The sequence below is a fragment of the Corythoichthys intestinalis genome, chromosome 3, assembly GCF_030265065.1.
Source record: "Corythoichthys intestinalis isolate RoL2023-P3 chromosome 3, ASM3026506v1, whole genome shotgun sequence".
Lineage (NCBI taxonomy): Eukaryota > Metazoa > Chordata > Actinopteri > Syngnathiformes > Syngnathidae > Corythoichthys > Corythoichthys intestinalis.
Genome location: NC_080397.1, coordinates 61,552,034 through 61,568,707, shown reverse-complemented (window position 1 = coordinate 61,568,707; position 16,674 = coordinate 61,552,034). Strand labels below are relative to the sequence as shown.

General features: G+C 41.6%; 1 protein-coding gene across 1 annotated transcript; it reads right to left on the bottom strand.

The window, feature by feature from the left end:
* Positions 1–2,090: 2,090 nt before the first annotated feature.
* gas1a (growth arrest-specific 1a) lies at positions 2,091–4,034 on the bottom strand. Its single transcript, XM_057831493.1, has one exon. The coding sequence runs from the start codon at positions 3,632–3,634 to the stop codon at positions 2,852–2,854; it is 783 nt and encodes a 260-aa protein (XP_057687476.1). The 5' UTR covers positions 3,635–4,034; the 3' UTR covers positions 2,091–2,851.
* Positions 4,035–16,674: the final 12,640 nt, after the last annotated feature.

Here is a 16,674-nt window from a genome sequence, read left to right as displayed (position 1 = left end):
ACAGTTGAACAAGGTTGGTCATATTGTGAATATGGACATTAACGCGTGAGCAACATTTATTACAACAGTTATTATTTGAGTTATTATTGTTATTTGTGTTGCTTTGCACTATTGCGAGTGTTACTATATTGCGACTGCATTAACGTTTAACCCTTAAAGGTCCAGACTGTTTTTGTCTGATTTTGCATGCCTTTGATATTGCATTTATATTTCAAAGAATTGTTCACAATGGCCTGGTTTGGCTCCTTTTTTCGGGACATCTTGAACTTCATGTCCAAACTGTTGTTTTCTTCACTGATCAATTATAAATCAACATTTTGGGACCAAAAAGACAAAAAAAATGCCCCCCAAAATTTGAATAAATAGTTTTATATTTGATAATTCAGCATAAGCAGCAGGTATAGGCGTTTTTGGCCTTTATACATGCTCTGGTCAAATACAGTGCATAAAATGGATGCATGAAATAACCCAGCCTCTACTGTAGCGTTTATTCTATGCGCCTTGTAATGCGGTGCACCTTATATATGGAAAAAGTTTTGAAATATGTCATTTATTGAAGGTGCGCCTTATAATCCGGTGTGCCTTATAGTGCGGAAAATACGGTAATAAATATTATTATTTGTTGTTATTAGGCCCATACATCTAAAACATGGTCATTTTTCACCCAAATCGAGAAAAATATGCTTCCAAATAAGATTCTGAACAATATCTATTCTTGAATGAAGAATATTTCCAATCAACAAGCTTTTTAAGATTAAACATGCTAATTTAGTGCTTAAAATACATGTGTTAAGATTATTTTGAGTTAGCTATTTCTTATTTCGAGAAATCTGAGTAAAATCTAAGCACTGAATAATCACTTATTTCTACAGTCCCTGACAAAAGTATTGTCGCTTATCCATTTTGTACAAACAATTGCTAATAATCTGACTTTTAATTATTCAATTGTTTTCAAAAATGGCTCATATGAAAAATAATACCCTTTTATTTGCTTTTGAAGATTACAAAAATATATTTGTTTAAAAAAGATTTATCATTTAATGAAGACATAAAGGTCACATTTTGGCAAGACAAAAGTTTTGTCACCTACAGAAAGTATTGTGAAAATTGAACAAAAAATGGACTGCAAATCCCAAAATATGTTACATAAGTGAATTAAGTAGTGGTGCTGTAAGATGTAACCCCAGACCATGATTTTGCCACCACCAAACTTCTCTGTTTTCTGAGTGAATCTCGGATCCTTGCGGGCTCCAGTAGGTCTCCTGCAATATTTGCGGCAACTGTGGTGTAATTCAATGGAAGACTCATCTGAAAAATCCACCTTTTGCCACTTTTCCAGCGCCCATCCTTTTGACAGGCTGTGGGCCTTGGCAAATGGCACACGTTTTTTTAATTGTCTGCACCCTGAGAGATAAATAGTCTGAAATATCAACAAATCTTAGCTGCCTCTTACGTGCCTAACCATAAAAAGGGACAAATTCTGCAGCAGGATGGTACTCCATCGCATACTTCAATCTCTACGTCAAAGTTCCTCAAGGCAAAGAAGATCAAGATCCTCCAGGACTGGCCAGCCCAGTCACCAGACATGAACAGGATGAAAGAGGAAGCATGGAAGACGAAACCCAAGAATGTTGATGAACTCTGGGAGGCATGCAGGACTGCTTTCTTTGATGTTCCTGATGACTCATGAATAAATTGTATGAATCCTTGCCAAAGCCCATGGAATTCATACAAAATATTAAATTTGGATCTCACAGCACCACTACTTAATTGGCTGATGTTATGTAACATATTTTTGCATTTGAAGTACATTTTTTGTCCAATTTTCACACAACTTTCTCTAGGCGACAAAACTTGTCTTGCCGAAATTTGACCTCTATGTCTTCGTTAAATGATCAATCTATTTTCAGTGAAACAAATAAATTTTTGTACATTCAACATCATTTGGGAGTGTGTTAGCTTTCATATGAACCATTTCTGAAACCAGTTGAATAATAAAAAGTCAGTTGTTTCTACAAAATGGATAAACGACAAGACTTTTGTCAGGGACTGTAGTAGATTCACCCTAAATCAAGGGAATTTAATGAGTTTTAAGGAGGTGTGTTTTGCCGTGCATAATTGCCATAGCTGGCCGATATTTATCGGTACCCGATATTATCGTGCATTTTTACGAGAAAAGTTACAAAAACAGCTGATCACGTTGCCAAAATCTGCATCAATTATGATTCAAAAGCGTTAAACCGCTCTACAAAAACAAGCCACAGTCAAAAATGTTGTATTCAAGTTTTCCTTTTATGCCTCCTATAAAAGTATATCATCAAGGCAACCATACAGTGGATTTAGACATTATTTCTATAGGCTACACACAGTCAATAAAACAGTCCATAGCCTGCACCATAGAGGATTCAAATCTATATTGGCTATACACATATATACAATGTACATACAGGCAATAATAACTTCCCTTTAAAGCTGGAATTCTCAGTCTTTTATTCACACTATACGAAGATTTGGATGTGACTACTTGGCATGTAATAAATTATTTTCTCTTTAACCCTTCTATTTACACTTTTTTAGATTCCAGCATTAAATACTCGTAAATCAGATGCCTTGAAAGGCAACAGTCAGTCATATAAAAATAGCTCATATCTTTGCAAAACAACAAATTGGCAGTGTACAGCATTGTATCAGTTTAAACACTTGCTGCAAGCTCTGTGTAGTAGAACGATCTTATGTACGGGCCAAGCATCTGGTGAGAGTGAGCTACAAAAGTATCCCTCTGATGCCATTTGCATAGGAAATATAATCCACTAAAGTTTTTATTGAAATGTCCAAGTCCTCCAACTTTTGATTAAAAGAGAGGATTAAGAGCCAAAATGGTTGCCAGCAGCAGGGTGAAAACCCAGCGGATCTCCGGGTGAGAGACTCCACTCTCCAACTCCTGGTAGTCCGGGTAGTCCTCATCGTCCCCCGGCTCGTAGTTCTCGTGAAAGCCGCTGCTCTCCTCCCTCTCCGGCGCGTCGAAGCAAAGGCTCTTCATGCTGCTTTTGACAAACTCGCAGATGGCCCTCTCGGTGCCGTCGCACATGCAAGTGTCCAGCTGCTGTCCCTTGGGGATTTTGCGCATATTTGCAATCACGTTGCGGCACGCGTTGGTGCACACGGCGCCGCTGAAAAGTTTCCCACAGTGGTGCAAATAGTCGCGCATGGTGGAGCTGCACTGCAAGTCGCGCTCGCACTGACGCCGGGCCTCCGTGCAGCCCGTGCTGGTAGTCCGGGGTAAGCAGGGCTCGATGGCCCGCTTGGTCCGAGTGCACACCGGGTCGTGGCCGCAGCTGCAGTCCTCCAGCGCGGGCCCGTTTCGAGTTAAATTCAGCTGCACCAGGGATGAGATGCAATGGCTGGGGCACTTCTTGCGGTCGCCGTTAAGCACCGGGCCGCACGCGCGCATGTAGTGATCGTACGCGTAATTGCACTCGGGCTCCGCTTGGCAATTGAAGATGGCCTGCCAGCATATGAGTCTCCGACCGTGGGACGGCGAGGCGGCGGATAAGCAGACTACCACCAGGAGCGCCCACGTTAAGGAGCCCAGTGAGCCGCGGAGGGTCCGTGCCAGCGCGCCTAATGTTGCCATGATGGAGGAGGAGGAGGTGGTGGTCGCGAAAACTCACAGCAGAGTCATAAGGCAAACTTGAACGCCAACTTCCAAGAAAGTTAATCCGAAAATCTGAACCCGTTCAACAGGTTGCCGCGGGACCCCGGCTCCGTCAACGCTCCGCGTGCCCATTTATCCCAAACACGAGACGCCCGAAGTTGTTCGCAGGACTGTTTTTTCCACGGACAAATCATTCCATCTCAGCGCTCCTCTTTTGCTTCCCACCAGCTCCGCCGGCGAACAACTCTCGGGAAAAAATCGGGTCCGCGTCCAATCGTTGAAGTGTTCCTCAAACTTGTGCAAAGGTAGAGAAGAAAACAAGACTTATAGGTCGCGAAGTGGTCCTGCGCTCTCTCGCCTTTGGGCATTTTGTGTGCGAGATCCACTAGGAAGCCCGCAGCAGCTCATTGGTTGGTCCCCCTTGTTGTGGCTTTGACGTGTGGAGGGCGGGAGTTTGGCCCAGGACGAGGAGGAGGAGGAGAAGGAGGGTGAAGAACAACAAAACTTTGGGCTGAGGTCACTTTGTCTTTTAATGCATTGTCTGGTGCTGCTTCTCAGACTGACCCCTGTTTTTGTTGTTGTTGTTTTCAATTTATTTATTTCAAAATCAAGGGCCATAAAACTCGTGAAGTTAACCCTTACTTGTCAGTTTGCCAGCATAAGTGTTACAGGTTAACTTTGACATTTGATGGCTCGTTCTAAAGCAGACATGTCCAAAGTCCGGTCCGGGGGCCAAATGCGGCCCTTGGTCAAATTTCATCCGGCCCCCAGCCTCTGTCATAAAATCAATAACATCTGGCCCAGTGGCGCCTCCAGAAATTTTTCATAGGGGTGGCCAGATGGGGCCACCTAAAATCTTGGGGTGGCCAAAACTAAAAGCCATAATTTCAGGTTTTCATTATATTATTGCAGTAAAAAGGTCAGGGGAAAACTACCAGAAAGACTTAAGGACCCGGCTACTGATATACTTGGGTGTATTGTGTAATATTTGATGTTACTAATGATTTAATGTGCATAGTTCATAACTGTAAAGTCAACATTTTGAGTGCCACAATAATTCTGTTTTATTGTGTTATGTATATATTAGCATAAGGTGTATATTTAAATAGGGCTGTCAAACGATTAAAATTTTTAATCGAGTTAATCACAGCTTAAAAATTAATTAATCGCAATTCAAACCATCTCTAAAATATGCCATATTTTTCTGTAAATTATTGTTAGAATGGAAAGATAAGACGGATATATACATTCAACATACTGTACATAAGTACTGTATTTGTTTATTATAACAATAAATCCACAAGATGGCATTAACATTATTAACATTCTTTCTGTGAAAGTGATCCATGGATTGAAAGACTTGTGATTATTAAAGGATAAATGTGAGTTTGTTTTCTATATTGTGACTAAATATTGCTATCTAGTCTATTTGTTGAGCTTTCAGTAAATGATACTGTAGCGACTTAACTGTTCTGCCCAAATGCACGATGGGAAGTGGTGCAACCATGACTGTGTGTGGTGGCTGCAAATGCTATATCTTCTCTGCGTTGGGTACACTACAGGGTGTTAAGAAAAAGATCAACTCCTGTCATTTGTCCCCATGTCGCTTCCCACAATATTTATAGTTGCTGTGGGAGAGATGACAAAGCTTTTGCCAATTAAAAGCACGGCCCCAATGAATGCTTGTATCTACTCCACTCACTTGACACTGCCTCTTATCTCTGTATATAAGTAAAACGGCGCCATTGTAGGCTGTTTGCGGCAATGCGTGAGTGAGTCGTACCGCGAATGCGTTAATTGCGATAAATATTTTCACGTGATTAAAAAAAATTAAGTACCGCCCGTTAACCCGATAAATTTGGCAGCCCTACATTTAACAAAACAAAATAAATGCATTCATTTGGGATGAAATGCATAACTGATGCTACAACAATCTAACGATATACTGGCAAGCGGGGCGGCCAGTGGAGTGGCCAACCAATTTATAGGAGTGGCCGTGGCCACCCCTGGCCACCCCCTGGTGGCGCCACTGGTCTGGCCCGCACATAGACTTAATGAATTGGTCAGCAGTACTGCTACCAGCATATGAAGTAGCTTACACACTAAATGCTGCTCCTCATTTACCCACTAAAAGGCAGCAGCACTCTAAGCAACATTACCCCGTGTGACTCTTAAGTTGCGCTCTAAGACCCACAATTTGGCCAAATTTCAGAATTGTTCCGTATGCATGTGTGATACATCATCGGAACGCGTAAAATCTCTATTTTCTGGGCGAAGAAAAACTTTGAAAAGTAGGGCATTTTTTGAGACCTCAAAAGCAAGGGCGTAGGTTTGCATAGGGACGGTAGGGACATAACACTAAAATAGATGCCAGCTCGAATGGATTTCAATGACGACTTCCTATCCAGTTTTATTATTATACTGTAGCTGAAAGGGGTGGCACCCGGCGTGGTCTTCTGCCGCTGTAGCCCATCTGCCTCAAAGTTCGACGTACTGTGCGTTCAGAGATGCTCTTCTGCCTACCTTGGTTGTAACGGGTGGTTATTTGAGTCACTGTTGCCTTTCTATCAGCTCGAACCAGTCTGGCCATTCTCCTCTGACCTCTGGCATCAACAAGGCATTTCCGCCCACAGAACTGCCGCTCACTGGATATTTTTTCTTTTTCGTACCATTCTCTGTAAACCCTAGAGATGGTTGTGCGTGAAAATCCCAGTAGATCAGAAGTTTCTGAAATACTCAGACCAGCCCTTCTGGCACCAACAACCGTGCCACGTTCAAAGTCAATCAAATCACCTTACTGATGCTCGGTTTGAACTGCAGGAGATTGTCTTAAACCATGTCTACATGCCTAAATGCACTGAGTTGCCGCCATGTGATTGGCTGATTAGAAATTAAGTGTTAACGAGTAGTTGGACAGATGTACCTAATATAGTGGCCGGTGAGTGTATATACTATTTCACATAATTTTTCTACGGACAATAAAGTCAATAAAACGTGAACACTGTTTGTTTAGGAAACTGTCTTGATTTCACAGTCACTCTCCCCCCCCCCCAAAAAAAGGCCGACATTGTCGCCATCCACATGACAAACGAGTGTGTGATGTGCGCGCCTGCGTGTGTGTCTATGGGACGCGAGTAAAACGATAGCCCACATGTTGACACACGAGCCGGAGGAGGCCGTTTAGCTGCTGAGGCTTGATGTGGATGAGGGAGTCAGGGAAAAAGAGAGCGGTGAGGGCACAAAGACTGTTTGTGTTTCTGATCTGTGGAATGTACCTTTAGGCCACAGCGCTGAGCTTTCCGCTGCAAACAATGCACTCAATGTCAGTTACGGCCGGCTAGCGGAGACGCTGCTGGCGTTGCTCCAAGGTCCCGACTCGTCCAAAATGATGGATACTAGGAAGGGAACTCAATACCGCACCGGTCCCTGCAGCACAAAGAATGAGAGAGTCGGAAGAAGATTTCCAAACATCAACACGGTTGTCGTTTCAACTGCTTTTCAGGCAAAAGTGGAGCCAAACCTGTTCACTCCATTTATTTTACTAGTGCAGAAGAGTTTAGTGCATATTTTGATTACAGATGTGCATAAGACATTTGCTGTTTTAACTCAATCACTGCCATTGTTGGCAATAGACTAGAGGTGCAATAATTAAACGATTAGCAAATTAATCGACAACAATTTTGATAACCAATTAATCGTTTAGGACAGGGGTGTCCAAACTTTTTGCAAAGGGGGCCAGATTTGGCGTGGTAAAAATGTGGGGGGCCGACCTTGGCTGACGTCCTTTATGTAAAACAATATATTTAAACAAAATTTAGCAAGCCATTCAGTGTGTCACATTTGCTTTATTATTTTTTTTAATGAATAATTTCAACAATCTCGCAGCTAGCCTTTGCGCAGTTCTCTTTTGACTATCGGGCTCTTGCAAAATACTACTGCTGTAAAATTAAACTAGCTTCAAGTTGCTTCAATTTCTCGCTGCGTATCTTCCCTGTGATCTTGTCGTACATGTCAGCGTGCCTTGTTTGGTAATATCTCCTCATTGAAATCTTCAAAAACAGCGACTGTCTCTTTGCAAATGAGGCAAGACACAGTTGTTGCGTATTTTAGTGAAGAAATAGTCCAATTTCCATCCATCCCTGACGTGTCGGCCATCACAGTCAACTTTTTTTTGTTGATTGTCGCCATTTTAGTAAATTGGAAGTAGAGGATCATACGGAGTAATGTTGCTTAGCCCTTAAATACCTGCAACATGAAGCAATTATCAGAGAATCCCAAAATTTGAAAAATAAGGTTCTAATGAAACCTTTTTTTCAAATTTGTGAAAAGAAAAGTCAAAATGAATATGTGTAATAAGCGCTCTAATGTCTATAACCCATGCTAAATCATGTTTTTTTCTCATGGAACCTGCAGATGCATGTGTTGACTTGCATCCATATATATATATTTTTTTTTTCCCAAAAAGAAATGTCAAAATTCTAAATTAGTCTGAAAATCATGAAATTTTAGGTGTATCAAATGTGATACATTTGGCAATAAACGGTTAAAGTGCTGCTGCCTTTTAGTGGGTAAATGAGTAGGAGCATTTCGTGTGTAAGCTACTTCATATGCTGGTTGCGGTACTGCTGACCAATTTATTAAGTCTGTGTGCGGGCCAGATGTTATTGATTTTATGACAGAGGCTGGGGGCCGGATGAAATTTGACCACGGGCCGCATTTGGCCCCCGGGCCGCACTTTGGACATGTCTGGTTTAGGACCTTGTTCATGTTAAACCTGTCTAAATTCTTGAAATTAATGAGGCTGCAACAAATAATCGATTAAAATCGACGAATAAATGAGTTGCCAACGAATTTGATCATCGATTTTTGCTGGCAGCTATGAGCAGTCCCGTTTGGGTCCTTGTTTGTGTGTAATGTGAGGCTGCGAGCATTCGTGCCGGTGATTAGAGCAAGAGAGAGTGTTCACTGCTACACTCAGGTTGGGTTGCTGAATCAATAATATTACAAAATCTCGAGAGATGAGAGTAAATGAAGCTGATTGCATTGTGTTACATGTTGATGAGACGACAACATTAAGGGAGTCAATACCTTGTGAAAACTGCTCCAAAAAGTCTCTTTCACCCATTTTCCAAACCCAACGGGAAATCAGGTACCCTAATTTTCGCACTATAAGGCGCACCTGACTATAGACCCTACCCACAGACGTCACAAAATCACGTGCTCGCTGTATGGTCCCGCCCCCTTGTCCGTCATTTTGTGTCTGCATTATCAATAGTCTCAATTGATCGAGCAATTTATAATGCATTTCATGGAAGACCCGGTGCTTTCGGATGCCGTAAACTCACTTGATGCGTTGCATAAAAGGCGTTATGTGGAAAAGCTTCAGTTTATCCATTCGCCAGATCCATATTTGATGCCTAAATCGATGTTTTTCGACCCGCTGTCTCCGCCATATTTGCCTGACATCTGCTAGCTACCCTGATATGGACAACTATCTTGTCCACACAAAATCAGCCTATTCTCACGAAAGTTTGAAAAACTTTTAAAAGCTTGGAGGCTTATAAATACTTCGTTGCCGGTTGGGTGAAACAGGTCCTCGTCCACGAAAATTCGGCAGGAATCTATCTTGTGCTTGGAAAGGTGAGTTACGAAATTTTCAATTCAAAATCTTTTGTTATTGCTAACATCCACTGTCAAGTCTAATGTATTTCATGTCGTTTGTCAATGGAGTTAGGGCTTTTAATGTTTATATGGTTTAGCGATAGCACTCTCACTACATACATACGTGTATGTTGTCGGCGATTAGCCTAGCAATGATCTTAATTGTGGTTGTCAGCCCAAAACCCTCTAAATATATATTAAATGCATCTTACCAGATATAAAATGACTACTACATAATCTGTGGTAATCGTTTGGAGCCCAGTTTTCTCGTCGAATTGCAGCAGCCCATCTCGCTCTCCTCTCTCCGGGTCTCTCGGAATCCGGTAGAACTTCAAGTCTCTCCGTCTTCTCCGTCTATCTTCTCTGTTATTGCAACCGACCGCCACACACGCCTTCACCATTTTGATTATTAATGTTAACGGGCAGAAAAACACGTCGTAAATAGGAGGGATGTACGTAGCCGTAACAGGGAAACATGATGTGTTGACGGACAATTGGGCGGCACCAGTCAGGAGGAAGGAGTTGTGACGTCACGTGGGTAGGGTCTATAAGCCGCAGCCCACCAAATTTGGCCCAAAAACGGCATTTGTTCATAGATAAGCCGCACTGGACTATAAGCCGCAGCTATCCTCACTGTTTTATGGGATATTTACACCAAAATATAGTAACCGGTCACACTTTATTTGACAGCGGCATCATACGACTGTCATAAGACCAAATGAACCACCATGAATCTTTGAACCAATTAGCTGCAAAAGCTTCATTCCTTCAAGAAGCTTCATTTGGCCATCACTGCTCAGGCAACCTCTGCTGCCACCTGCTGTAAACACTGTTGTCATCCATCATGCCTCCAAGCATGCATTGCATTGTACAGATGTAAATTTTAATCAAAATTCATGTTCTGTGCTAATTATTTCTTCAGTTACTGTTCCAGTTGTTTCATCAATTGTTACGGTATTTGCTAACACTTTATTTGACAGTGGCGGCATAAGACTGTCATTAGACAATCATAATTATTGACATGACACTGTCCTGAGCATTAATGAATGCTTATAACAGATGTCATTTAGTGTTATCTGGCAAAAGATTTCACTTTTGAATGGATGTAAAAATTCAAGCTGGAAATAAATGAAGCTAGTGACATAATTTCCCGGATGACACTTAATGACATAAGCATTCAGTAATGCTCAAGATAGTATCATGTCATAATTATGACTGTCTTATGACGGTCTTATGATGCCGCTGTCACATAAAGTGTTACCTATTAACTCAAATAAATCAACATATAAGCCACACTGGACTATAAGCCTCAGGTATCAAAATGAAGGAAAAAAGTAGCGGCTTATAGTCGCACAATTACGGTATTTTGGATTAAATGTGAAAAAATATGCAATTTCAATCAATATACAGGATGCACGTTTGAGACCTTGGCACCTCGGGAGTTAGTTGGATCCTCCTCAAAATTGGTGAGACTTTTCATGAGACTTATGAGATCTTAAGTCAATCAAAATGGTGGCTTTTCATTCACGGGCCTGAGGTGGGCGGGGTGCCAAAGTCGGCCATTTTTTTGGCAACACGCCAAATTCAGTAAATGACTAATAACTCCCTTATACAAGGTTCAGTATTTTTCATATCTGGCATGTATGAAAGGTATCCCAGGCTGAACACGACTGCATTGAAATATTACCTTTTAGGCCTAGCGCTCCTTGCTGGGAAGAGGAATATCCCTTTTTTACTAGGCAGGCTCATCCACCAAGGGGAAAAAAAAAAAAAACAATTGACCTCAAATCTGCATCAGAGGACCCTTAAGACATGTGATCAGATGCCTAATGAAAAATATTGAGTTTTTGTTGAAGCAGAGGGGTCCTAACAGGAATATTAAATGATCGTAACTATTTTGTCTCGCCGCAAATTTTGAACAGTCATAACTTGGCAGACATACAACATATCTGCGCGAAACTTCCCGTGCTTGGTAAGAGTCGTACCCTGAAGGGTCCTGTAGGGGTCATTTACATCAACCCTACAGCGTCAACTAGTGGCAACAGAAAGTCACTCATTTTATTTGAAAACGTCCAGTTCTTTTCAGATTGGTCATTGAAGTTAAAAGACCTTTTGTAATACTACATTTTAAGGCCCATGTCCACATGTTTCGGTCTGTTACCGTGACGACCTTTTGTTCGCTATTAAAAGGAAGTAGCTTTCTTCAGGGACTTAGGCAGCTTATAGAGCCACGGAATTTGGCACTTGGTTGAACTGACCCAATTAGAAGACTCATTTTGGTTTTAATAAGTACGTGTCTGCAGAGCTCAGTACCTCCTTTTTTGTAGGACTCTCTTCAATAGGGGTTTTTCCTCCCAGGTGTGCAAATGAATTTCTAATAACCAAAGAACAGGGGATTTTTTTAGCATATTAGGTTCTCATGACATGATGAGAGGGGGACGATCTGCCACCATCCTGACCTCCGAGTTGCGTAATGTCAGAGTTGCGCCAAACTGCGAGGGCCCGTTTAGTCCTGCTTGTTTTTTTATTGTTCGTTTTTTTGAAAGTCCTTCATAACACCCGTTTACTGACTAAAAATATTCCACCCTAATGTTAAAGGGGGGGGGGGGGGGGGCTGTGAGAGGCTGGAATCTTCCAATACTTTCCGTGCCAACAGCTGTATGAATAAACCAGATGTGCTGCCCTGAAAACTTGTAAAGCCGAGAACTCTTCTTGCTAAAAAAATCATTTAAAGAATGGATATAGTTATACTCAGGTAATGTTAAGAATTGCTTTAAAAAAAAGCATACCGTACTGCTTTACATAATGCAGCGCCATTGTCGTGAGGACCTTATCAGCCATCGAACAACGACGTCCCGTCACGATGCGGAAATATACAAATACAGGAAATGACCAGCAAGAACTATCCATTCAAATTGCTTCCTCTTAGGGATTTCAAAGCTGTGATAATGTCAAGTAATAAGTTTTTTGGAACAGAACCAAGCAAGATTAAGCATTCATTTCCTTCCTCATGTCTGCCTGTTAATTTGCCTCTGCACGTTCCGGAGATTTCCGTCAGTCTGTTCGGCTTGAAACTGCACAAGGATGTAAAAGAGATTACAAGGAGGTGATATGAGGGTACATTAATGAAAACGGACATGGGCGTCACCAGACATATTTCACAGGGGCATGTGCCCCCAGTATTGATCTGCATACCTTTCTAAGTGTACATAGCATAAATCTACAGAATGTGCCTATTAAACATGGTCATACAGTGGGGCAAATAAGTATTTAGTCAACCACTAATTGTGCAAGTTCTCCCACTTGAAAATATTAGAGAGGCCTGTAATTGTCAACATGGGTAAACCTCAACCATAAGAGACAGAATGTGGGGAAAAAAAACAGAAAAATCACATTGATTTTTAAAGAATTTATTTGCAAATCATAGTGAAAAATAAGTATCTATACCAAAAGTTCATCTCAATACTTTGTTATGTACCTTTTGTTGGCAATAACGGAAGCCAAGCGTTTTCTGTGACTCTTCACAAGCTTTTCACACACTGTTGCTGGTATTTTGGCCCATTCCTCCATGCAGAGCTCCTCTAGAGCAGTGATGTTTTGGGGCTGTTGTTGGGCAACACGGACTTTCAACTCCCTCCACAGATTTTCTATGGAGTTGAGATCTGGAGACTGGCTAGGCCACTCCAGGACCTTGAAATGCTTCTTAAGAAGCCACTCCTTTGTTGCCCTGGCTGTGTGTTTGGGATCATTGTCATGCTGAAAAACCCAGCCACGTCTCATCTTCAATGCCCTTGCTGATGGAAGGAGATTTTCACTCAAAATCTCTCGATACATGGCCACATTCATTCTTTCCTTTACACAGATCAGTTGTCCTGGTCCCTTTGCAGAAAAACAGCCCTAAAGTATGATGTTTCCACCCCCATGCTTCACAGTGGGTATGGTGCAATTCAGTATTCTTTTTCCTCCAAACAAGAGAACCTGTGTTTCTACCAAAAAGTTCTATTTTGGTTTCATCTGACCATAAAACATTCTCCCAGTCCTCTTCTGGATCATCCAAATGCTCTCTAGCGAACCGCAGACGGGCCTGGACGTTGACTTTCTTTAGCAGGGGGACACGTCTGGCAGTGCAGGATTTAAGTCCCTGGTGGCGCATTGTGTTACTGATAGTAGCCTTTGTTACTGTGGCCCCAGCTCTCTGTAGGTCATTCACTAGGTCCCCCCGTGTGGTTCTGGGATTTTTGCTCACCGTTCTTGTAATCATTTTGACACCACGGGGTGAGATCTTGCATGGAGGGAGATTATCAGTGGTCTTATATGTCTTCCATTGTCTAATAATTGCTCCCACAGTTGATTTCTTTACACCAAGCGTTTTACCTATTGCAGATTCAGTCTTCCCAACCTGGTGCAGGTCTACAATTTTGTCTCTGGTGCCCTTCGACAGCTCTTTGGTCTTGGCCATCGTGGAGTTTGTAGTGTGAATGACTGAGGTTATGGACAGGTGTCTTTTGTATCGATAATGAGTTAAAACAGGTGCCATTAATACAGGTAACGAGTGGAGTGAAGTTAGACCTCTTGGACAGCCAGAAATCTTGCTTGTTTGTAGGTAACCAAATACTTATTTTCCACTCTAATTTGGAAATAAATTCTTTAAAAATCAAACAATGTGATTTTCTGTTTGTTTGTTTTTTTTCACATTCTGTCTCTCATGGTTGAGGTTTACCCATGTTGACAATTACAGGCCTCTCTAATCTTTTCAAGTAGGAGAACTTGCACAATTGGTGGTTGACTAAATACTTATTTGCCCCACTGTATGTGCCACAGGTAAGTAACAAGTGCTGTTAATTACACAACTTAGAGAAGCATCAAAGGGTGCCAATACTTTCGGAGTTTTGTGTAAAATAATCATGATTTAATGTTTTTTTTCCATTCTCTTTCATGCTTTTTTATTGCAAGAAAATAAATGAAGATATTACTACCGAAGCATTTGTAGTTGCAATCATTTTCTGGGAGAAATTGAGCATTATCAGACAGAATTGCAGGGGTGCCAATACTTTTTGCCAGCACTGTAATGAGGCGCACCGTCCATTTGGGAGAATTTTTTTATACTTTTAGGTGCGCCTTATGCTCTTGAATATACAGTATGAACAAATGCCGTTTTTGTCAAATTTGGTGGGTGGCGGCTTATAGTCAGTGCGCCATAGTCCGAAAATTACGGTAAGCAGTAGCGTTTAGCATAGCATTCGTGTCAGCTTTAGCGTGGCGAGTTTCGTCTCAAACTGTCTTGAAACTTTTCTTAACGTGACTTTTTTTGTGCTACAAAAACGGCATCAGTGATTGTTTCCTGAGTCCATTAAAGACTTAAAACATTCATTCTTCATAATCCTTCCAAATGAGGTTAATGTTTAACGAAGTGTTATGAGGAGTGCGTGCGTGTCCATGGGGTGTACTTTAATCAGTATGATTAAAGTCATCCATCATGTCGAATGGGCACCGGCCTTGCTGACCCTTATTAACACAGTCCATTGAACATTGTTGTTGAAAAATACCTTAAGACTGTCTCAAAACAACACGCGGTCCAGGAGTTGTTTCTCAAAGCACATTTCCATCGACCCAGATTTCATAACCAAAATAAAATCTCATTAAAATAAATGGTCTATGTGTGACCGCCAAGGCAAACAAACTAAAGGGAGAAGAACTAAGCGTGACACCACAAAGCCGCTCCTATCATCTGGCGTCCAAATGATGGGAAGACACTTAAAAGCGTTTCCGCTTGGAGTTATAATACCAGCTTCAAAAATGACAGCCACGAGGTCAAAACAGCGATTCATCAACAGTAATGTTAATCCTTGATCAGGGGAATGATCGAGCTGCGACGTGACATTTCAAAAACTACGGAAGTCCTGCAATGGAGAGACTAGACTATGTCTTTATATCTTGTGATATTCAGAAAAGATGTACAGTACATTTATGGTACTGGTTGGAACTGAGAAGGTTAAACTGAAAGTATTATGGGTGACCTCCTGGGGAAAACTCAGTCATACAATGGATGTTGACATTTTCTGGTAACAGGACTCCGATTTTGTTCTTTGGAACATGTTGTGAGAGACAAAGAAACAACAAATTATGCAATCATCAAGTTCACTAAAAAAGTTCATGAAAAGTTCATCAAAAGTCTTGAAAGAATAAAAATCCTAAAACAAAAACCACATTGCTCCCACCGAGAAAAAACATTGTAGTTAATTACCATTAACTCATTAAATGCCATTGACTGGGATAGACATCCAATTAATTTGAACTGTGAGGGACTGGCAACGATTTCAATGTAAACGCATTGCTTCTGATGTGAACTTAGACTTGCACAATAAGGCCGCCACATAGGCATGTTGTTAATTTCAATGTTAGTGCATTGCGTTTGACGGGACGCTTGACCTCACCAATACGGCTGTCACATAGGAACGTTTTTAATTTCAATGATAGTGCAATACGCTTGATGGAAAGGCTGACCTTACCAATATGGCCACCACACAGGCACATTGTTAATCTCAATGACATTGCATTATGTTTGATGGAAAGCTGGGCCTCCCCAATATGGCTGCTACATAGGCATGTTGTTAATTTCAATGTTAGTGCATTGCGTTTGATGGGACACTTGACCTCGCCAAAATGGCTGCTACATAAGCACGTTGTTAATTTCCATGATCGTGCATTGCGTTTGACGGGAAGCCTGACCTCCCTAATATGGCTGCTACGTAGGTGTTTAGTTAATTTCAATGGTAGTGTGTTGCCATTAAAGGGAAATCTCGAGCCCCCTAATATAGCCACCACATAAGAATGTTGCTAATTTCAATGATAGTGCATTACGTTTGATGGTAAGCCTGACCTTCCCAATATGGCCGCCATTTAGGTGCGTTGTTAATTTCAATGGTAGTGTGTTGTCTTTAAAGGGAAATCTCGACCCCCCCTAATATGGCCGCAACATAAGAACATTGTTAATTTCAATGATAGTGCATTGCCATATGGGAACCTAAACCTCCCCAATATGGCTGCCACATAGGCACGTTGTTAATTTCAATGAAAGAGCATTGCGTTTGATGGGACGCTTGACCTCCCCAATATGGCTGCCCACGTAGGTACATTGTTCATTTCAATGACAGTGCATTTCATTTGATGGAAAGCCTGATCTTCCCAATATGGCCGCCACTTTGCCATGTTATTAATTTCCATGATTGGGCAGTATGGCTGTCACATAGGCACGTTGTTAATAGCGTACCGCACAAATGCTATTAGACCTCAAGGCTGCGTGACGTTACCATCGTAAACCGGAAAGGGGTGAACATAGAAGCGCGCTCGCTTACAAC